Source organism: Mustelus asterias, chromosome 15 (genome assembly GCF_964213995.1).
Source record: "Mustelus asterias chromosome 15, sMusAst1.hap1.1, whole genome shotgun sequence".
Classification (NCBI taxonomy): domain Eukaryota; kingdom Metazoa; phylum Chordata; class Chondrichthyes; order Carcharhiniformes; family Triakidae; genus Mustelus; species Mustelus asterias.
The window spans coordinates 94,905,796-94,929,450 of NC_135815.1; the positions used below are offsets into that span (position 1 = coordinate 94,905,796).

At 48.6% G+C, this 23,655-nt stretch overlaps 1 protein-coding gene across 1 annotated transcript in view; it reads left to right on the forward strand.

Annotated features, from left to right (window-relative positions):
• plcb1 (phospholipase C beta 1) overlaps positions 1 to 23,655 on the forward strand; it is a 751,388-nt gene that overhangs the window by 690,268 nt on the left and 37,465 nt on the right. The window contains exons 31-32 of the mRNA XM_078230364.1: positions 7,142 to 7,199; positions 12,638 to 12,724. Of these exons, the coding sequence (XP_078086490.1) occupies positions 7,142 to 7,199; positions 12,638 to 12,724 (145 nt within the window). The remainder of the gene's footprint in view (positions 1 to 7,141; positions 7,200 to 12,637; positions 12,725 to 23,655) is intronic.

Below are 23,655 nucleotides of genomic sequence, written 5' to 3' on the forward strand. Positions count from 1 at the left end.
TTGTGTGGAGTCTGCACTTTCTCCCCGTGTCTGCATGGGTTTCCTCTGCATGCTCTGGTTTCCTCCCATATTCTAAAGATGTACAGGTTAGGTGGATTGGCCATGCTAAATTGCCCTTTAGTGCCCAAAGATGTGCGGATTAGGGGAATTGGCCATGCTAAATTCCACTTCGTGTCCAAACATGTGTAGGTTAGGTGGATTGGCCATGCTAAATTGCCCCTTAGTGTCCAAATATGTGCAGATTAGGGGAATTGGCCATGCTAAATTGCCCCTTAGTGTCCTAAGAGGTGCAGGTTAAGGGGATTAGCAGGGTAAATGTGTGGGATTACGGGGATAGAGCAGGGGGTGAGTCTGGGTAAGATGCTCTGGCAGAGAGTCAGTGCAGAGTTGATGGGCCAAATAGCCTCCTACACTGTAGGGATTCTATGATTTTATCTTCAGACTGTGGAGTGGGAAAATGTATTTTTAGTTATTGCAGATAAATGTTCTTTGCATACATTTTTGGGGTGTCGATTCTTAACTGTAATCTTGTTTTATCCCAAGGCTCCTTGTCCATGTCAGGCTATATCTAACAGTGTTGGTGTGTTGCATGTTACTTGTTCAACATGCACTTTTTAAAGCGGGCCTTTAATTTTTGTCGATCATCATCAGCTTGCCCTGAATCCTTTACACCCAAGAAGCAAGGACAAGGCTTGCTTGCTGTTCTGTTACAGCCAATCATCCCTTGATGTAGACGTCAAGAGATGCCCCAAGTGTTTGCCTTTACTCCATCCACTTTTTTTTTGATTCATTCGTCGGACATGGGCGTCACTGGCTGGCCAGCATTTATTGCCCATCCCCAGTGCCCGAGGGCAGTTGAGAGTCAACCACATTGCTATGGCTCTGGAGTCATATGTAGGCCAGACCAAGTATGGACGGCAGATTACAAAGAACAAAGAAAATTACAGCACAGGAACAGGCCGTTTGGCCCTCCAAGCCTGCACCGACCATGCTGCCCGACTTAACTAAAACCCCCTACCCTTCCGGGGACCATATCCCTCTATTCCCATCCTATTCATGTACTTGTCAAGACGCCCCTTAAAAGTCACTATCGTATCCGCTTCCACTACCTCCCCCAGCAATGAGTAACTTTCTGTGTAAAGAATCTGCTTCCTACATCTCCTTTAAACCTTGCCCCTCACACCTCAAACCTATGCCCCCTCACCATTGACTCTTCCACCCTGGGAAAAAGCTTCTGACTATCCACACTGTCCATGCCTCTCATAATCTTTTAGACTTCTATCAGGACTCCCCTCAACCTCCGTTGCTCCAGTGAGAACAAACCAAGTTTCTCCAACCTCTCCTCCCTATACCTTCCCTATAGGACATTAGTGAACCAGATGGGTTTTTCCGACAATTGACAATGGTTTCATGGTCATCGTTAGATTCTTAATTCCAGATCTTTTTTTATTGAATTCAAATTCCACCATCTTTTGATTTGATTTGATTTGATACGTTATTGTCACGTGTATTAACATGCAGTGAAAAGAATTGTTTCTTGCGCGCTATAAAGACAAAGCATACCGTTCATAGAGAAGAAAAGGAGAGGGTGCAGAATGTAGTGTTACAGTCATAGCTAGGGTGTAGAGAAAGATCAACTTAATGCAAGGTAGGTCCATTCAAAAGTCTGGCAGCAGCAGGGCAAAAGCTGTTCTTGAGTCGGTTGGTACGTGACCTCAGACTTTTGTATCTTTTTCGCAACGGAAGAAGGTGGAAGAGAGAATGTCCAGCAGAGTGTGGGGTCCTTAATTATGCTGGCTGCTTTTCTGAGGCAGCGGGAAGTGTAGACAGAGTCAATGGATGGGAGGCTGGTTTGCGTGATGGATTGGGCTACATTCACGACCTTTTGTAGTTCCTTGCAGTCTTGGGCAGAGTAGGAGCCATACCAAGCTGTGATACAACCAGAAAGAATGCTTTCTATGCATCTGCCGTGGCGGGATTCGAACCCGGGTCCCCAGAGCATTAGCTGAGTTTCTGGATTAATAGTCTAGCGATAATACCACGAGGCCTTTGCCACTTGGCTCGCCACTGCATGGAGGTGCCTCAACCTTTCCACGATTCAGCCCAACTTGACATAGCTTGCTGAAGACTGGGAACCGGCGGGAACTTGTTTCTGTTCTGAGCCTGGGGTATCACTAACATAGGCTTAGCGGGATCTCCCACGCTGCTAATAGTCAGCAAGTCACAGGACCATGCCCGCATGCTACCTATGTTGCTCTTAACTCAAATCTGTGCATTGACAAGGTTTCATGCAGCGTGGTTTATTGGCACGATGGCACAATCATAGAATCTTAAAAGTAAACACGATGGGCATTCAGCCCACCCTGTGCCAGCTCTTTGAAAGCTATCATAGAATCATAGAAATCCGACTGTGCAGAAGGAGGCCATTTGGCCCATCAAGCCTGCACCGACAACAATCCTACCCAGGCCCTATCCCTATCACCCCACATATTTACCTCGCTAATCCCTCTAACCTATATATCCTGGGACACTAAGTGGCAATTTAGCATGGCCAATCCACCTAACCCGCACATCTTTGGAGTTTGGGAGGAAACCGGTGCACCTGGAGGAAACCCACGCAGACACGGGGAGAACGTGCAGACTCCACACAGACAGTGACCCAAAGTGGGAATCGATCCCGGGTCCTTGGCGCTGTGAGGCAGCAGTGCTAACCACTGTGCCACCTATCCTCATAATCCCCAGCTTTTCCATAGCCTTGCGGTAGCTTTTGTTCCCTCAGCGACTTGACTTTCTTGGAAAATACTTTCCGAACTCGTCTCCACCATTTTTTCAGGCGTTGCATTCCAGGTCTTCCCAACTTCCAAAATGCTTACATACGGGCTGAATCCCGTCAGCGCTGACTTCTGCGGGAGTGCTGCGGAAATTTTTGGAAAATGCAACGAAGACTATTTTTGCTAATTCTCAAGTTCATAGAATCCTATAGTGCAGAAGGAGGCCATTTGGCCCATCGAGTCTGCTCTGACAACAATCCTACCCAGGCCCTATCCCCATCCCAATCCCCATCCCCCACATATTTACCCTGCTAATCCCTCTAACCTATGCATCCCGGGACACGAAGGGGCAATTTAGCCTGGCCAATCCACCTAACGCGCACATCTTTGGACTGTGGGAGGAAACTGGAGCACCCGGAGGAAACCCACGCAGACACGGGGGAGAACGTGCAAACCCCACCCAGACAGTGACCCAAGCCGGGAATCGAACCTGGGTCCCTGGCGCTGTGAGGCAGCAGTGCTAACCACTGTGCCACCCCTGTGAGTTGCTGCGGCTCTTTGAGGTCACCGCAGGTGAGCCGGAGAATCTCACACTTTCCCGGCAGAACTGTAATCCCCGAGGAACTCGAGCCAAATTAAGTTTGTGATGCGGTTTGAAGGAAAACTCACTAATTGCGAGTGAAATAATAGATCAAGACTGCATTCATTAACTCAGTAGGGCTAGAGCAATAGCAGCGGGCTGCTGAGCTCAATCTTTCTGTTGGAGATTACAGAGACCGTAAACATCTCATTGTCATCTTTAAGTGAGGCATGATGCTTAAACCATCGGCAAGTCACCATCTCCAGGGGCCATTATTGGTTTCCTGGGATCCAGCTGTGGTCGTGAGATTGCAAAGGTTTATTTCCTTCCCCCTGTACGCTGCATCCCATGGTCGAGGGATGTCATTGTAATTATTATTTAAGCCTAACTCAAGAAGCTGATCTTTTAAAGTTTATTTATCAGTATCAGGGCAAATCTCTGTATTTTCCTTTTCTTTAAAGTTTATTTATTAGCGTGACGGGCGGCACGGTGGCACAATTGTTAGCACTGCTGCCTCAGAGCTCCAGGGACCCGGGTTTGATTCCCGGGTCGTGTCACTGTCGGTGTGGAGTCTGCACGTTCTCCCCCTGTCTGCGTGGGTTTCCTCCGGGTGCTCCGGTTTCCTCCCACAGTCCAAAGGTGTGCTGATTAGGTGGATTGGCCGTGCTAAATTGATGCTTAGTGTCCAGGGATGCGTAGGTTAGAGGAATTAGCAGGGTAAATATGTGGGGTGATGGGGATGGGGCCTGGGTGGGGTTGTTGTCGGTGCAGTCTCGAATGGCCTCCTTCTGCACAGTCGGATTTCTATGATTCTATGATAGCTTTCAAAGAGCTGGCACAGGGTGGGCTGAATGGCCTTCGTGTTTACTTTTAAGATTCTATGATTGTGCCATTGTGGCAATAAACCACGCTGCATGAAACCTTGTCAATGCACAGCTCTGAGTTAAGAGCAACATAGGTAGCAAGCGGGCATGGTCCTGTGACTTGCTGACTATTAGCAGTGTGGGAGATCCCGCTATGGCTATGTTAGTGATACCCCAGGCTCAGAACAGAAACAAGTTCCCGCCAGTTCCCAGTCTTCAGCAAGCTATGTCAAGTTGGGCTGAATCGTGGAAAGGTTGAGGCATCTCCATGCAGTGGCGAGCCAAGTGGCAAAGGCCTCGTGGTATTATCGCTGGACTATTAATCCAGAAACTCAGCTGATGTTTTGGGGACCTGGCTTCAAATCCCACCACGGCAGATGGTGGAATTTGAATTCAATAAAAAAAATCTGGAATTAAGAATCTACTGATGACCATGAAACCATCGTCAATTGTCAGAAAAATCCATCTGGTTCACTAATGTCCTTTATTGCCCCTTAGTGTCCCAAGATGTGTAGGTTAGAGGGATTAGTGGGGTAATTGCAGGGGGTAACGGAGATAGGACCTGGGTTGGATATTCTGTCAGTGTTCATAGAATCATAGAATCCCGACAGTGCAGAAGGAGGCCATTCGGCCCATTGAGCCTGCAGCGACAACAATCCCACCCAGGCTCCATCTTCATAACCCCACACATTTACCCTGCTAATCCCCCTGACACTAAGGGGCAATTTAGCATGGCCAATCAACCTAACCCGCACATCTTTGGACTGTGGGAGGAAGCTGGAGCACCCGGAGGAAACCCACGCAGACACGGGGAGAATGTGCAGACTCTGCACAGACAGTGACCCGAGGCCGGGAATCGAACCCAGGTCCCTGGCACTGTGAGGCAGCAGTGCTAACCACTGTGCCACCTAGCTGCCCATGAAGATCTGACCACACTGCTGCCTGTTTTAATTTTGTTTTCATTTTGTGCCGTGGGCCATTCCCCTCCCCTCTCCGCCCCCGCTCCTCCTCTTGCCTTACTTTGTTTCCGTAGTAACACAGAAACATAGAAACAGGAACATTGATAGGCCATTCGCCCCATCTAACCTGCTCCATCTTTCATTATGATGATGGCTGATCATCCAACTCAATGGCCTCATCCTGTCTTTCCATTCCCCACCCCCTGCCCGCCATGTCCTTTGATCCCCTTCACACCAAGAGCTGAAACCCCAACCTGGTAACTGGGATGTAAGTTTGGTTGCTCCATCTCTGGACCAAGTGCACTGAGCTTTAACCTTGGGTTACTGTTCAGTGATCAACGTGAGTGCAGTGCATGGGAAGAATCTGAGCTGTGTTGCCTGTTAACTTGCGAAGACAGCACTGCCCATTATTCTGGGAATACCGCACAGGTTGTACTCATTCACTTTGGGAGCCGCCTCCATACATCTTCCTGATCTTCCGGTTGGAGTGCGTGCGAATACTGAGACGTTCGCTGCAGTTGAGCGGCAAGATCCATTCAACTGTAGAATCCCGACAGTGCAGAAAGAGGCCATTCGGCCCATCAGGTCTGCAGCCACTCTCTGTAAGAACATCCCACCCAGGCCCTCCCTCAGCCCAATCCCTGTAATCCCATGCATTTTCCATGGCCAATCCACCTAACCCGCACATCTTTGGACACTAAGGGGCAATTTAGCATGGCCAATCCACCTAACCCGCACATCTTTGGACACTAAGGGGCAATTTAGCATGGCCAATCCACCTAACCTGCACATCTTTGGACTGTGGGAGGAAAGCGGAGCATCACGCAGACAAGGGGGAGAACTGCAGACTCCACACAGTCGCCCGAGGCCAGAATCGAACCCAGGTCTCTGGCGCTGTGAGGCAGCAGTGCTAATCACTGTGCCACCATGCCGCAGATCCTGACGGGACGCAGACACACACACGGCACTTCAACGCAAACTTTAAACTTTCCATTTGCAGAGATACGGTGCTCCAACGATTCCATGGATGCCTCCGACACCTCATGGAATTGACCCTGCCCTTACAGACCAGGGTTCGATGCCCTGAAGGTGCCCAGAAACGTACTCCAGGATACCTACTCCTGGGGGTGGGGGGGGGAGCAAGTTACAGTGGGGGCTCTTTCGAGAAGGCCTTAACTCGTGCCACAAAATGTACTTAACAGAAAACCAGAAGATCAAACCCCATCCCTACCCCACCCCAGCACACACCCTCGACCCCTCCACATCCCCAAGGCCACAGTTAAATCGCAGCCTCTGCATCGGCCTCCCCGGTGAATGGAAGATCTGCCCCTTTATAAATATCACTGATGCTCCACTCCCGCCGGTGCTCACCCCTCCCCGTGGGTTTCCCGGCAGTGGGACTGGAGAATCCCGCTGCCCGGGGACAGCACACCACCTTCCAAGGAACATGCGGCTGGGAGGCCTGAGGATCCCGCTCGGTGCTTCCTGTTGCGGGGCGAGAGGTCATTGTTTTAGGATAAGGGTTGGCAGATTTCAAACAGAGATGAGGAGTGGTGACTTCTCTCAAAGGGTGGTGAATCTGTGGAATTCACTACCTCAGAGTGCGGTGGATGCCAAAATATTGGGTAAATTTAAGGAGGAGATAGATAGATTTTTAATTAGTGATGGATCTGAAGGGCAATGGAGAGCAGGCAGGAAAATGGAGCTGAGGCCATGACAAGATCAGCCATGATCATAATGAATGGTGGAGCAGGCTCGAGGGGCCGAATGGCCTCCTCCAGCTCCTATCTTCTATGTTTCTATGTTATCAGCCATGATCATAATGAATGGCGGAGCAGGCTCGAGGGGCCGAATGGCCTCCTCCAGCTCCTATTTCTCATGTACTAGGACTGAACAGAAAGGTTTGATAAAATCTGGCACCATCGATTTCATATCTAAAAGCTTGACGAATTCACTGTCTGATTGCAGGGAGAAGACAGAAATTATCCGGTCTTACATACATGAAGTGGTGCAGTCAATAAAGAGGGTAAGTAGGAAGCCTTTTTATTCTGCTTCTGTCCGCTGAGGTTGTGTGAAATGTTTGCCTTTCCTGTTGCCCTTCTCAAGGTCAGGGAAGTCAAGATGCTGGAGAACAAAATGCTCTTCTATTTCCTACTCCCTGGTATCAGTTTCAGGTCAGGGATGTCTCTGCCAGATGTAATTTCAAGCTCTCCTTTTCTCAACAATACACATTGCCCCAATCTCAGCTCACTCACCTCAGAATCCATACGGTGCAGAAAGAAGCCATTCAGCCCATCGAGTCTGCACCGACTCTCTGACAAAGTATCTTACCCAGGCCCTCTCCTCCCACCGTATCCCCATAACCTCACACACTTACCATGGCCAATCCACCTAACCTACACATCTCAGAACACCAAGGGGCAATTTAGCATGGCCACACCATCTAAGCTGCACATCTTTGGACACTAAGGGGCAATTTCGCATGGCCAATCCACCTAACCAGCACATCTTTCAGACTGTGGGAGGAAACCGGAGCACCCGGAGTGGGGAACATGCAGACTCCGCATAGACAGTGACCCAAGCCGGGAATCGAACCCGGGTCCCTGGTGCTGTGAGGCAGCAGTGCTGACCGCTGTGAGGCAGCAGTGCTAACCACTGTGCCACCGTGCCGTGGATTGATCTGGGGTCTCTTCACCCAGGAGAAAAAGCTTCAAGGTAGACGTCTTGTGTTTTTAAATCACTACAGTGCAGAAGGAGGCCATTCAGCCCATTGAGCCTGGAGCAACAACAATCCCACCCAGGCCCCATCCCCAAAACTCCACGTATTTCACCCTGCTAATCCAGCCTGACACTCAGGGACAAATCTAGCATGGCCAATCCACCTAACCCGCACCTCTTTGGAGTGTGGGAGGAAACCGGAGCACCCGGAGGAAACCCACACAAACACGGGGAGAATGTGCAAACTCCACACAGACAGTGACCCAAGGCCAGAATTGAGCGGGTGTCCCTGGCGCTGTGAGGCAGCAGAGCTAACCACTGTGCCACCATTGTACGATATAAGATGGTATCATAACTTGCCTGCAACCAACCATTGATTAATAGACTTAATAACCCTGTAGTGACTGTACACCAATTGTGGATAATCTCATCAAACATCACCAATATACAACAAGCTGGTGACCATAGAGGGTAGTGTAAAGGGCCAAGTAAAGTTACATGTGGAAGCTCCACAGAATACAGGATAACTTTTACATAAAAGTAAACAAGGCAGTCATCTCAAGGTCCAAATAAAACTCCTCAACAATTCCAGCTTTGCTCGCGCTGTTTGTCATGTTTTAAGACTCAATCATGTAGAGGTAATGACCCATATATCCAGCAGATGGAGCCAAATCCATGAGTTACTGAGGTTCCTCATTGGACCTGGCTGAGCAGAGAAGTGGATGCCTGGATCTTGCTCTCTTGTAAGTTAATCAAGTCCAGCTTTATGCAGGATGCAGGACGGCATGGTGGCACAATGGTTAGCACGACTGCCTCACAGCGCCAGGGACCCGGGTTCGATTCCGGCCTCGGGTCACTCGCTGTGTGGAGTCTGCACGTTCTCCCAGTGTCTGCGTGGGTTTCCTCCGGGAGCTCCGGTTTCCTCCCAGAGTCCGAAAGACGTGCTGGTTAGGTGCGTTGGCCGCGTTAAACTGCCCCTTAGTGTCCCAAGATGCGTGGGTTAGGTGGATTAGTGGAGTACGTAGTGTGACAGGGATGGCGGGGCGGAGAGGTTGGGCCTGGGTAAGATGCTCTCCCGGAGAGTTGGTGCAGACTTGATGGGCCGAATGGCCTCCTTCTGCACTGTAAGAATTCTATGATTCTATGAATGTTGCTTGAACTCCATCCTGGATATCTGCCAGTCATTACAGAGAGAGCAAAAGTTGTTTATAGAAACATAGAAGCAGGCGGAGGCCATTCGGCCCTTCGAGCCTGCTCCACCATTCATCTTGATTGTGGCTGATTATCAAATTCAATAATCTGATCCCCCCTTCCTCACATATCTCTTGATCCCTTTAGCTCCAAGAGCTATATCTAATTTCTCCTTGTAATCAGACAATGTTTTGGCCTCAACTACTTTCTGTGGTCGTGAATTCCACACATTCACCACCCTCTGGGTGAAGAAATTTCTCCTCTCCTCGGTCATAGAATCCCTACAGTGCAGAAGGAGGCCATTCAGCCCATCGAGTCTGCACTGACCACAATCCCACCCAGGCCCTAACCCCGTAACCCCACATATTTACCTTGTTAATCTCCCTGACACTGGGGTCAATTTAGCACGGCCAATCAACCTAACCCACACATCTTTGGAGTGTGGGAGGAAACCAGAGGAAACCCACGCAGATGCAGGGAGGACATGCAAATTCCACACAGTCACCCAAGGTCGGAATTGAACCTGGGTCCCTGATGCTGTGAGGCAGCAGTGCTAACCACTGTGCCACCATGCCGCCCCTAAAAGGTTTACCCCTTATCCTCAAACTTTCCCTAAAAATATAACACCCCCCACAAACCATCCTTCCCCCCAGTCGACTCCCCACCCCATTTTAAGACTGGCAGCATTTTCGCCATTCACCCATTCAAGTCACTTGGCATCTTTGCTGAAATTGAATCCATAGAATCCCTACAGTGCAGGAGGAGGCCATTCAGCCCATCGAGTCGGCACCGACTCTCTGATACAGCATCTTACACAGGCATACGGCATACTTGCCTTCATCGGTCGGGGCACAGAGTATAAAAATTGGCAAGTCATGTTGCAGCTGTATAGAACTTTAGTTGGGCCACATTTGGAACATTATTTACAGTTTGGGGTTGCCACACTACCAGAAGGATGTGGAGGCTTTGGAGAGGGTACAGAAAAGGTTTACCAGGATGTTGCCTAGTTTGGAGGGTATTAGCTATGAGGAGAGATTGGACAAACTTGGTTTGTTTTCACTTGAACGTTGGACGTTGAGGGGCGACCTGATAGAAGGTTGCAGAATTATGAGAAGCATGGGGATAGAATGGATAGCCGGGGTCTTTTTCCCCGGGTAGAAATGTCATTTACTCGGGGACATAGGTTGAAGGTAAAAGGGGGAAAGTTTAAAGGAGACGTGAGAGGCAAGGTTTTTTACACAGAGGGTGGTAAGTGCCTGGAATGAGCTGGCAATGGAGGTGGTGGAAGCAGATACAATAGCAATGTTTAAGAGGCATCTTGACAGATACATGAATAGGCAGGGAATAGAGGGATACAGACCACGTAGAGGCAAAAAGCCTAGTTTAGAGAGGTGACATGTGTCAGCACAGGCTTGGTGGGCCAATGGGGCCTGTTCTTGTGCTGCACTGTTCTTTGTTCTTTGATTGAATTTCAATTCCACAAGCTGCCATGATGGGATTTGAACCCGCGCCCCCAGAGCAACAGCCTGGGCCTCCATAATATTCATCCAGTCGCATTGCCATTCTGTCGCAGTTCTCATCCCACTGGTTTGCAGAGTGACGCTCCGGGTTGTGGCCTGGAACTGCACGGTCCAAGTCGGATTAGACTGCATGACATCAGAACAGCGCGCCTTCACAGCCTTCCCAATGCTCTTTCAAGAGGTCACGTTATGTGGGCCGCACCAGAGGTGTTTGGCCATGTGGTGCACCCTGGCGAAACGGCCCTGGGTACCAGGACACCACCACCTCCAGCGGTGCTACAGGAATGCAGTCCATATCCAAAGAGACAAACACGAACCTATGCAGATTTGATGGAACAAATTGGCATTAACCTCGATGGATAGGAATTCTAACCAGGAATCTGCATCCGTTAGCGGGATCTTTCATTCCCAATACTCCAACATTTAAACTAAAACCATCTGTTTCAAGTCTGAAAAGCAAGAAGAGGAATGTAGACTATTTATTTTGGGTGCAGATGCCTCACTCTGATGTGCCTTCCTCACAAGGTTGGATAAGTTTCAATGGTGTTAACAGAAGAGAGACTATTTCTCACTCTGATCATTTACATTTTAAGAGAATGAAATGGCCATTCACAATTTTTCATGTTTGGGTGACCTTTGTGCTTAGTCTAGAGGAAGTGAGCAGAACTGTTCCCACTTACTGGCAGTATTGGCCACAATTTTTACATTGTTCAATCATAGGATCAGAGAATCCCTGCAGTGTCGAAGAGGCCATTCAGCCCATCGAGTCTGCACCAACTCTAACATAGTACCTTACCCAGGTCCTCGCCTCCGCCCTATCCCCATAACGCCACACATTCACCATGGCCAATCCATCTAACCTGCGCATCTTTGGACACTAATGGGCAATTTAGCATGGACGTTCATTGACTCTGTCTACACTTCCCGCTGCCTCGGCAAAGCAGGCAGCATAATTAAGGACCCCGCGCACCCCGGACGTTCTCTCTTCCACCTTCTTCCGTCGGGAAAAAGATACAAAAGTCCGAGGTCATGTACCAACCGACTCAAGAACAGCTTCTTCCCTGCTGCTGTCAGACTTTTGAATGGACCTACCTTGCATTAAGTTGATCTTTCTCTACACCCTAGCTATGACTGTAACACTACATTCTGCACTCTCTCCTTTGCTTCTCTATGAATGGTATGCTTTGTCTCTATAGCGCGCAAGAAACAATACTTTTCACTGTATGTTAATACATGTGACAATAATAAATCAAATCAAATCAAATCAATCCACCTAATTTACACATCTTTGGACACTAAGGGGAAATTTGGCATGGCCAATCCACCTAACCTGCACATCTTTGGACACTGTGGGGAATTTTAGCATGGCCAGTCCACCGAATCTGCACATCTTTGGACACTAAGGGGCAATTTAGCATGGCCAATCCACCTAACCTACACGTCTTGGGACACCAAGGGGCAATTTAGCATGGCCAATCCACCTAATCTGCGCAACTTTGGACACTAAGGGGCAATTTAGCATGGCCAATCCACCTAACCTACACGTCTTGGGACACCAAGGGGCAATTTAGCATGGCCAATCCACCTAATCTGTGCAACTTTGGACACTGAGGGGCAATTTAGCATGGCCAATCCACCTAACTTACACGTCTTGGGACACTAAGGGGCAATTTAGCATGGCCAATCAACTTAACCTTCGCATCTTTGGAGTGTGGGAGGAAACCGGAGCACTCAGGGGAAACCCACGCAGACACGGGGAGAACGTGCAGACTCTGCGCAGACAGTGACCTGAGGCCGGAATAGAACCCGGGTCCCTGGCGCTGTGAATTAATAAAACAATTCTGAAAAGTTAGAGTAACATAATGAAAGCAAACACCGTCAATTCACCGTCAAGTTAATAGGTCTGGAGAACGGCAGTGAAATTCTACTGCTCAATGTGCTAATCACTGTGCCACCGTGCCACCCACAATAATCCATTGCTCTTTCCACGTTGTATCAAAAGCATTTCACATTTGCTTCTTGTCTCTCCCTCTAGTTGGAAGATGCTCAGTGCAAGAGACAAGAGAAATTGGTGGACAAACACAAAGAAGTGCGTCAGCAAATTCTGGATGAGAAACCTAAGGTACAGTTACACGACTAGAGCTCATTTAAAATATATAATTAAATCATTCATAATCAAGGAGCTTCAACATCTGGCTGCCAGTAACATAGAAACAAGCCTCCAGGAATACAGCATCAATGTTGAATGAATAGGCTTTATAGTTATAGTCTTTTTCCTATCTCATGCAATAAGATCAGGGTTTTATATATAATATATGTTACAGTTTATTTATCAGTGTCACAAGTAGGCTTACATTAACACTGCAATGAAGTTACTGTGAAAATCCACACTCTGGCGCCTGTTCGGGTACACTGAGGGAGAATTTAGCACGGCCAGTGCACCTAACCAGCACGTCTTTTGGACTGTGGGAGGAAACTGGCCCATTGAGTCTGCGCCAACAACAACCCCACCCAAGCCCTATCCCCGTAACTTCACATATTTACCCTGCTAATCCCCCACCCCTGACACTCGGGGACAATTTTACTCCGGCCAATCCACCTAACCCACACTTCTTTTGACTGTGGGAGGAAATCAGAGCACCTCGCAGACACGGGGAGAACATGCGGACTCTGCACAGACAGTGACCCAAGCCGGGAATCGAACCCAGGTCCCCTGACGCTGTGAGGCAGCAGTGCTAACCACTGTGCCACCGTGTGAGCTGCGATCAGTCAGTCAGGCTGACTGTTCATCTTGTTTTCCCCTTTTTTTTTGAGGGATTGTCAAAAATATCTACCTTACTTAGCACCGAAGGTTATGAATGCTTGTATTGGAGATGGTACAGCTAAGGTTCGCTAATGCGGTCCCTCCGACATGGGGACTGTCCCACGATGAAAGGCTTCATAAATTAGATTAATATTCCCTGGACTTCAGAAGAATGAGAGGCGATCTCATTGAAATCTATATAATTCCGAAGGGTTTTGATCGGGTGGACACTGAGAGCTTGCTTCCGTTGGTCTGGGAATCTAAAACACGGTGCGGAGGTGGGGCACAGTCTCAGGATAAGGGGGTTGCTCATTTAGGACTGAGATGAGGAGAAATTATTTCACTCAAAGGGTTGTGAATCTTTGGAACTCTATTCCAGAGGATAAAGGATGCTCCATCGTTGAATATATTTAAGGCTGGGACGGACAGGTTTATTTTTGGTCTCTCAGGGAGTTAGGAGAGGGGCAGGAAAATGGAGCTAAAGCCTAAGGTTAGCCATGAATGGTGGAGCAGACTCGATTTTTGATTTGATTTGATTTATTACTCTCACATGTATTAGTATGCAGTGAAAAGTGTTGTTTCTTGCGTGCTATACAGACAAAGCATACCAATCATAGAGAAGGAAAGGAGAGGGTGCAGAATGTAGTCTTAAAGTCTTGGCTAGGGTGTAGAGAAAGATCAACTTAATACAAGGTAGGTCCATTCAAAAGTCTGACAGCAGCAGGGAAGAAGCTGTTCTTGAGTCGGTTGGTACATGGCCTCAGACTTTTGTATCTTTTTCCCGACGGAAGAAGGTGGAAGAGAGAATGTCCGGGTGCATGGGGTCCTTAATTATGCTGGCTGCTTTTCCGAGGCAGCGGAAGTGTAGACAGAGCCAATGGATGGGAGGCTGGTTTGTGTGATGGACTGGGCTACGTTCACAACCCTTTGTAGTTTCTTGTGGTCTTGGGCAGAGCAGGAGCCATACCAAGCTGTGATACATCCGGATAGGATGCTTTCTATGGTGCATCTGTAAAAATTGGTCTTGATTATGCTGGCTGCTTTTCCGAGGCAGCGGGAAGCGTCGGCAGAGTCAATAGATGGGAGGCTGGTTTGAGTGATGGACTGGGCTTCATTCATGACCCTTTGTAGTTTCTTACGGTCTTGGGCAGAGCAGGAGCTGTGATACATCTGGAAAGGATGCTTTCTATGGTGCATCTGTAAAAGTTAGTGAGAGTTGCATCGGACATGCGAATGATCTACTCCTGCTCACACTTCTTGTGAATTCATCTAACCATTTTATGCAGGAAGATTGTAAAGGTATTGGCTCAGATTTTCACAGCTGTTGCTACAAGTGGATTTATAAAGTTCCCGGGTCAATTAGTGTCCTTACAATTTTGCTGGAAGGGCTGAAGGAAAACGTCAGAAATGTTGTGGTACACAGGGAGACACAGAAAGCATTTATACTGGTAATGATAGAGTTCTGTAGCACTGAGAGTTCTCTGAGGACTATCAATGATGAGAATATGCAGGGGGTTGACTTGACAGCAGTTTGATATTGAGGTGAGGAAGTAAATCATCAGGTCCCTCATTTTGTCATTGGTCTAGGCTCTAGTGCCTATTATGCATTAAAGCCCAAAAAACAATTTCACTCACATCATTCCCTGAGAAACCTTTACAGAGTCAGAGAATCTTAGAGCATGAACAAGACCATTCTTTCAAAGAACTATCAGGGACGGGTGTGGTGTAGTGGCATTGTCACTGGACAAGTAATCTAGAGACCCAGGGTAATGCTCTGGGGACCCGGGTTCGAATCCCACCACGGAAGATGGCGAAATCTGAATTCAATAAAAAAGTCTGTAATTAAGAATCTACTGATGACCATGAAACCATTGTCAATTGTTGGAAAAACCCATCTGGTTCATTAATGTCCTTTAGGGAAGGAAATCTGTCATCCTTACCCGGTCTGGCCTACATGTGACTCCAGAGCCACAGCAATGTAGTTGACTTTTAAATGCCAATGAAGGGCAGTTAGGGATGGGCAGTATATGCTGAGCTCAGCCAGTGATGCCCACATCCCATAAATGAATAAAAAAAGAATCCCAATCCTCCTGCTGTTTCCTCACTTGGCGCTGGATTTTACATCTCTGCTCACCCTCTTTCCACCTTCTCCCCAGGGGCATATTGGTCAATGGGGGTGGTGGGGTGACAGATGCGGGCTGTTGTCATATTCGGTACCATACCATGGGCATATACCCACCACCTCCCTGCCCAACTTTACCCCCAACACAGTTTCACCATCAGTGCAGAAAGGTGTCTGTCACTTAATGGCAACTTGAGGCCTCACCCCAATGCCTCTGGCCTTTAACAATTAGATCCTGGCAGTGGTGGGATGAGGCGCGTGCCAAGCATCCAGGCCGACAACTTTCGCCAGTAGGGTAGACGGTGGGCAACGTTGGAGAGTGGGGGTATATTTTGTACTGCCCCCCCACCACCCAGGCACATCAGAGTTCCCCTCACCACCCTCACCACCACCCCTCCACTCCCCAGGTATTCTCTGAGGCTGTGCCCTTGGATCCTAGACTCTCCTTCGAATGGAAACATCTTCTCCATGTCCACTCTCTCCAGGCCTCGCAGTATTCTGTAAGTTTCAATGAGATCCCCCCACCGCCCCCCCCCCCCTCCCCACCCTCATCCTTCTAAACTCCAACGAGTACAGTCCCAGACTCCTGTGTTTCCCCGCTCCACCCCACCTGCTGACTTGCTCCCCCCAAATCCGTGCTCCACTTACCTTCACCTCCACGTTCTTGACACCTCATTGTTGAGCACTGGCTGCAGTTCCAGCAGTGGACACCGCTCCGGGTGGCGCTGTTGGGGCCATTTGGTTGGCTGGCAGCTCGCAAGGGCCTGCCACAAGAAGCACAAAAGGACTTAGGAGTCCTAGTTCAGGATTCTCTTAAGGTTAGCTTGCAGGTTGAGTTGGTAGTTAGGAAGGTAAATGCAATGTTAGCATTCATTTCGAGAAGACTAGAATACAAAAGCAGGGATGTACTGCTGAGGCTGTATCAGGCTCTGGTCAGATCACATTTAGAATATTGTGAGCAATTTTGGGCCTCATATCTAAGGAAGGATGCGCTGGCCTTGGAAAGGGTCCAGAGGAGGTTCACAAGAATGATCCCACGAGTGAAAGGCTTGGCATATGAGGAGCATTTGAGGACTCTGGGTCTGTACCCGATGGATTGAGAAGGACGAGGGGGGGGATCTCATTGAAACTTACAGAATACTGAAAAGGCCTGGATAGAGTGGACGTGGGGAAGATGTTTCCATTAGTAGGAGAGACTGGGATCTGAAAGCACAGCCTCAGAGTAAAGTTAACGACCCTTTAGAACCGAGAGAAGGAGGAATTTCTTTAGCCAGAGAGTGGTGAATCTGTGGAATTCATTGCCGCAGAAGGCTGTGGAGGCCAGGTCATTGAGTGTCCTTAAGACAGAGATAGATAGGTTCTTGATTCATAATGGGATCAAAGGTCACGGGGAAAAGGCAGGAGAATGGGATTGAGAAACATATCAGCCATGATTGAATGGCGGAGCAGACTCGATGGGCCAAATGGCCTAATTCTGCTCCTATACCTTATGGTCTTATGGTCTAATTAACAGACCGATGGCCTAATGATTGTAGGACAAGCCAGCAGAACCCGTCCCCGACTTTTTCACTGAGGTGGGATAAAATCCAGCCCGATGTCCTCCTCTTCAACAGAGATTTCCATGATATTCATTTGTCCACTAAATGTAACAAGCTGATTGTTCGCATACTTATTTGGTTACTTTGTTAGCTATTGGATTGCAAAAGTAATTGTTAAACTATATAGCATGTGCGGAGAACGCATCCAACGGCACCAATTTTAAAATTCAGAGATATAATTGCACAAAGCTAACAACTGACCATTGTGCTGCCCCTAATAATTGTAATAAAACTTGGAAAATTTCAGCTGCAAATGTGGAGGTAATTACCCTGTAATGCACAGATACATTTGCCATCCCAGCCTCTCAGATACACTGGCCATCGAGTACAAGAGCAAGGGGGTAATGTTGGAGCTGTACAGAGCATTAGTTCGGCCACAGCTGGAGAACTGTGTGCCGTTCTGGTCACCTCACTATAGGAAGGATATGATTGCACGAGAGGGGGTACAGAGGAGGTTATCATAGAAATCATAGAAACCCTACAGTACAGAAAGAGGCCATTTGGCCCATCGAGTCTGCACCGACCACAATCCCACCCAGGCCCTACTCCCATATCCCTACATATATTACCCGCTAATCCCTCTGATCTACGCATCCCAGGACACTAAGGGGCAATTTAGCATGGCCAATCAACCTAACCCGCACATCTTTGGACTGTGGGAGGAAACCGGAGCACCCGGAGGAAACCCACGCAGACACGAGGAGAATGTGCAAACTCCACACAGACAGTGACCCAAGCCGGGAATCGAGGTTCACCAGGATGTTGCCTGGGACGGAGCATTTGAGCTATAAGGAGAGACTGGATAGACTTGGATTGTTTTCTTTGGAGCCGAGAAGGCCGAGGGGGGACAGGATTGAGGTGAATAAGATTATGAGGGGTATGGACAGGATGAGTAAGAAGCAGCTGTTCGCCTTGGTTGAGGGGTCAATCACGAAGGGACTTAGTTTTAGGGTGAGGGGGCAGGAGATTCAGAGGGGATTTGAGAAAACATTTTTTCACTCAGATGGTGGTGGGAATCTGGAATGCGCTGCCTGGGAAGGGAGTGGAGGCGGGAAACCTTACGACCCTTAAAAAGTATTTGGATGAGCACTTGAAATATAATATGGGACAAGTGCAGGAAAATGGGATTATTGATTTTGTGGCAGTTATTTTCGGTGCAGACTCAATGGGCCGAGAGCCTTTTCTGTGCCGTGTGACTATGAAAGCTTCGCTCGAGCAAAACCGGAAATTCCCTCACGAGGTCAACGGACATTTCCATTGTCCGTCCATCGCCCACTCCGATTCCGTGGCATGCGGGGTGGTAGAATTCTAGAGTATGACTCTATGGGGAGGCGGGGGGGGGGGGGCGGGGTGACTCTTCCATCTCGCAGTGCTGCTCTTTTACCGCAGTGGGTGGGAGTCTCCAGCATAGCCTCCATGCCTCTCCCAGCACCGGATTTCCATCACAGTCAGAAATAGGCGTGGAGCCGTACATATAAATGATGCTAATCATGATTAGCATCCCATTAGCGGGCCCGGGTCAGAGATTTCCAGGCCAAGCCCGCTAGCCTCTCTTCCCCTGCCAGGAGTACTTCACCCCAGCATGGATTGCACTAGCTCCCCACTTGCGAGGAGCTGGCGGCCCGACCTCGCTGGAGTAAAGGGAGGGCAATCGAGGCCCGTCCAGAGGGTTGGGGGGATCAGGGCTGCAAGTGGGGGAGGTGAGGACTGCCGATGGGAAGGGTTGTGGAAGATTGGGGCAGGACAAGAGGGAGATTCGGGGCTGGGCGCAAGCGTGTTTGGGGAAGCCAGCGACCAGACCATTGGGGGCGGGGGTGGAATCGCACAGCCAGCGATGCGGGGTCACTGGGCTGGCCAGCGATCAGGCCATGGCGGGGGGGGGGGGGGGGGGGGGGGGGGGAGGGGGGGAGGAGGGGGGCGGGGGGGGGGCTGGGGTGCGGTTGCACAATCAGCAATGTGGGGTCGCGGGGCTGGCCTACGATCAAACTGACCAGCAATCGGCAATCAGGAGGCCAGCAGACAGGGGCCACTGCTCATACACCAATCTCGGTGCTGACAGATCGGCTGCCGGCCTCTCCAGCAGGAATAGGCCTGACCACTGGGTTCTGGAGTGAATCATACTAACGCACTCTGCAGTGCACAAAGTGTGGGAGATTCATTTTGAAAATCCCGCTGAAAAAAACCCAGCGGGACTTACTCCAGTTTTTACGTGCATTCGTCACTTAGAATTTTGGGGGGGGAATTCCACCCTCTGGCTCCGACACCTCTCTGAGGTTACATGAACTTTTTTAGAAATAAAAATGTCATGACAGTTTTATTACATTATTAATTGCAACTATTTATTAATTCATTCTTGGGATGTGGGTGTCGCTGGCTGGGCCAGCATTTACGACCCATCCCTAATTGCCTTGGAACCGAGTGGCTTGCTAGGCCAGAGGCTAATTAAGAGTCAGCCACATCTCTTTTGATCTGGAGTTACATGTAGACCACAGGACATTAAGTTTATTTATTATTGTCACAAATAGGCTTGCATTAACACAGCAATGAAGTTACTGTGAAATTCCCCTAGTTGCCACACTCCAGCGCCTGTTCGGGTGCACTGAGAGAGAATTTAGCACGGCCAATGCACCTAACCAGCACGTCTTTCAGACTGTGGGAGGAAACTGGAGCACCCGGAGGAAACCCACGCGGACATGGGGAGAACGTGCAGACTTTGCACAGACAGTGACCCAGGCCGGGAATCGAACTCGGGTCCCTGCCGCTGTGAGGCAGCAATGCTAACCACTGTGCCGCCATGCTACCCACAGATGGGGTTTTTAAGATAATTGACAATGTTTTGCACGGCCAGCATCCGACTTCTAATTCCAGATTTTTGCTGAATTAGAATTTCACCATCTGTCCTGGTGGGGATGTGAACCCGGGTCCCCAGAGCATTGCCCTGGGTGTCTAGACTACGAGCCCATTGACAATACCAAGGTGCCAGCGCCTTCCCCCCTAGCTATTATACAAACAGCACTGCACACAATGCCAGTGGCTGCCTTTGCGAGTCCCCTGACTGTGACGGGAAACAAATAGTGACGAGTACACGGGGACAATTTGGAGTGCAGATCTATAATAAAGCTGTAAAATGTCACGGTCCCGGAGTGAAAGATGTAGGAAGTGGCATAATCCTTTTGATCCTCTTTGTAAAACTGAGTGGGTTCCACAATGAGATGTTACTGCCGCGCTGGAGATCAAAGCAATTGAGTGTTTCTGAGGAGATCAAAGGGCAGAGTTCATTTTTATTCTGCACGGATTCTGAGCTACACAACAGTGTTTAACCCCTTCAGTCTCATTACATATTACGGAGCACAACTGCGATTCGAACCACTTTACTGATAGAAGAATGGAAAGACCTTTAAAATGTGAATAGGAATAATGCAATACAATGCCTAATTGAAAGCAACGCACCCATTTTGTTCATTAGCGCGGAATTACATTGCATGCATATTAAAAATAATTAAGCATAAGGGAGTTGATTCCCAACGTTACATTATTCAGTGAAAACTCAATTTAATACAAATGCATTATTGCAATGTGTCGCAACGCAATGGTAATGCAGTCTAATAGCTTCAATTATGGGCCAATTCACAATTAGATCTCAAAATTCTCAAGCACCTTCAGTATACCCACCTCTATCAATGGCACTGCATTACCTGAGATATAAGAATTGCTATTCTCGGGTGTATCCAACCCCGCTTTCAAAGAACAAAGAACAGTACAGCGTAGGAACAGGCCCTTCAGCCCACCAAGCCTGCGCCGATTACCTTGTCCTATCTAGACCAAGCGCCTATATCCCTCTATGTCCCTGCCTGTACATATGCCTATCCAGATAAGTTTTAAATGTCGCTAACATGTCTGCCTCAACCACCTCACTTGGCAGTGCATTCCAGGCCCCCACCACCCTCTGTGTAAAACCCTACTCATCACATATCTTCTCAGGGAAGGATTCAGGTGTCGCTCCTTGCAGGGCGACCAGATAAATGTAATTAGACCTCTTATCGTTTTCCTGGGTGCTATGCTGGAAAATGGGGATTACCTTGGGACTAGTGTCCATTGAGAATGGTGCAGTTTGGGCTTTTGTGATGTGACACATATTGCCATATGTCAATTTTCTTTTAAAAATCATAATTGGCGGATAATGCCTGGGATTCCCGACTGAAGTCGGGCGGTATGGTGGTTAGCACTGCTGCCCCACAGCGTCAGGGACTCGGGTTCGATTCCGCCCTTGGGTGACTGTCTGAACAGAATATTAGGGTCATTCACGCTGGCGGGACTTTCCCATCCCGCTGCAGTGAATGGGCACCAAATTCACTGCAGGGGACGGGGAGTGTGGCGTGAATGGCCGGTAAGATCACGCCTTCAGTGTGGAGTTTGCACATTCTCCCTGTGCCTGCGTGTGTTTCCTCTGGGTGCTCCGGTTTCCTCCCACACTCCAAAGATGTGCGGGTTAGGTGGATTGGCCCTGCTAAATTGACCCTTAGTGTCCCAAGATGTGTAGATTAGGGGGATTAGCCATGGTAAATGCGTGGGGTTACAGGAATAGGGTGGGAGAGAGGGCCTGGGTCAGATACTTTGTCAGAGAGTCAGTGCAGACTTGATGGACCGAATGGCCACTTCTGCACTGTAGGGATTCTATGAATAGATATATGAACAGCACCCTGACGGTACCTTCACTGCACAGTCTGTAACAGTTCAAGAAGACAACTCCCCAAACCTCCCGCTCAAGGGAAGTTAGGGAAAGGTTGTAAATGCTGCCCTTGCCTACGATGCTCACCTGAAAATGTCATTACGTATTTGCACATTTACCCTGCCACCAAAACCTTGGTCATTCACCTGTTCACAGATTTAGGGCAATCTCCAGGCTATCACGATCGGTTCTCCTGCTCTACTGCTTTTCCTTCCAACATGTTACTCTGCCCTCTGTGTGCCACCGCCCTTACCTGAGAGTGCCAGCTGGAGCTGGCCTGGAGCTTGAATGAAACCATTGACTCCTCAACCATGTTGGAGCCTAGAAAAATGTCAATTTGAGGTTTAATCCTACACTTGATGCAAGTCAATGAGGTTACACTGAGGCTTTATTTGAATCAATTTTTTTAAAATGCCATCTAGGCCTTTTGGCTAAAATGAATCTCAGATCTGTTTAGATCTCAGGTCTGTTCCTCTCAACTTGGATCTTGTTCATAGAATCCCTACAGTGCAGAAGAAGGCCATTTGGCCCATCGAGTCTGCACCAACCAAAATCCCACCCAGGCCCTATCCCCATAACCCATACATTTACCCTAGCTAGTCCCCCTGACACTAAGAGGAAATTTATCATGGCCAATCCACCTAACCCACACATCTTTCGGACTGTGGGAGGAAACAGGAGCACCCAGAGGAAACCCATGCAGACGCGGGGAGAATGTGCAAACTCCACACAGACAGTGACCCAAGCCGGAAATCGAACCCAGGTCCCTGGCGCTGTGAGGCAACAATAATAACCACTGTGCCACCGTGCCGCCCTATTGTTGATCGAACCCAAGACAGGAAAAGTGGGGCCTGTCTTGTCAGCTTGGATCTGTAATGTCTCTCTTATAGGGACTTTGATTGGACCAATTTGTTTTTTTTCGATTGGGTATACATTTTTAAAAAGTGTAAATCTTTCAGGGCAGCCAGCAGTCATGTAGGAGGAGCAGGCACAGAAATTCCCAAGCAGTACACATTCCCAACGCATGTTTTATTGAAGTGCTGGAAAATTGTATGGAATTATCTCTCCTTACATCCCCTGTCTCCTCATGAGGCAAGGCCAGCTGATACTTTGGATGGCATAGGGAAGAGGCAAAGGTGAATCCCTCATGCTAACCTTTTCCTTAAATTTCTTACTTTCTTTTCACTTATTCATTCTCTCACACAACACCACACAAATGGAGTTTTACAGTGCAACACACTGCACTAACTTGCGACAGGAAGTTATCTTTCAAGGAATGTCTCACTGCATGCATTGTTTGATTTGATTTGATTTGATTTATTATTGTCACATGTATTGGGATACAGTGAAAAGTATTCTTGCGCGCTATACAAACAAAGGATACTGTTCATAGAGAAGGAAAGGAGAGAGTGCAGAATGTAGTGTTACAATCATAGCTAGGGTGCAGGGAAAGATCAACTTAATGCGAGGTAAGTCCATTCAAAAGTCTGATGGCAGCAGGGAAGAAGCTGTTCCTGAGTCGGCTGGCACATGTCCTCAGACTTTTGTATCCTTTTCCCGACGGAAGAAGGTGGATGAGAGGATGTCTGGGGTGCATGGGGAACTTAATTATGCTGGCTGCTTTTCCAAGGCAGCGTGAAGTGTAGACAGAGTCAATGGATGGGAGGCTGGTTTATGTGATGAACGTCTTACGTCTTCTGAATCTCCAGGTGCCCAAGAATCCAACTAACTGTGTCACTTCAGCCTAACAATGCCATAGGTAGCATGTTCTGTGCCACCTGTAGTGAGCACCAACACAGAT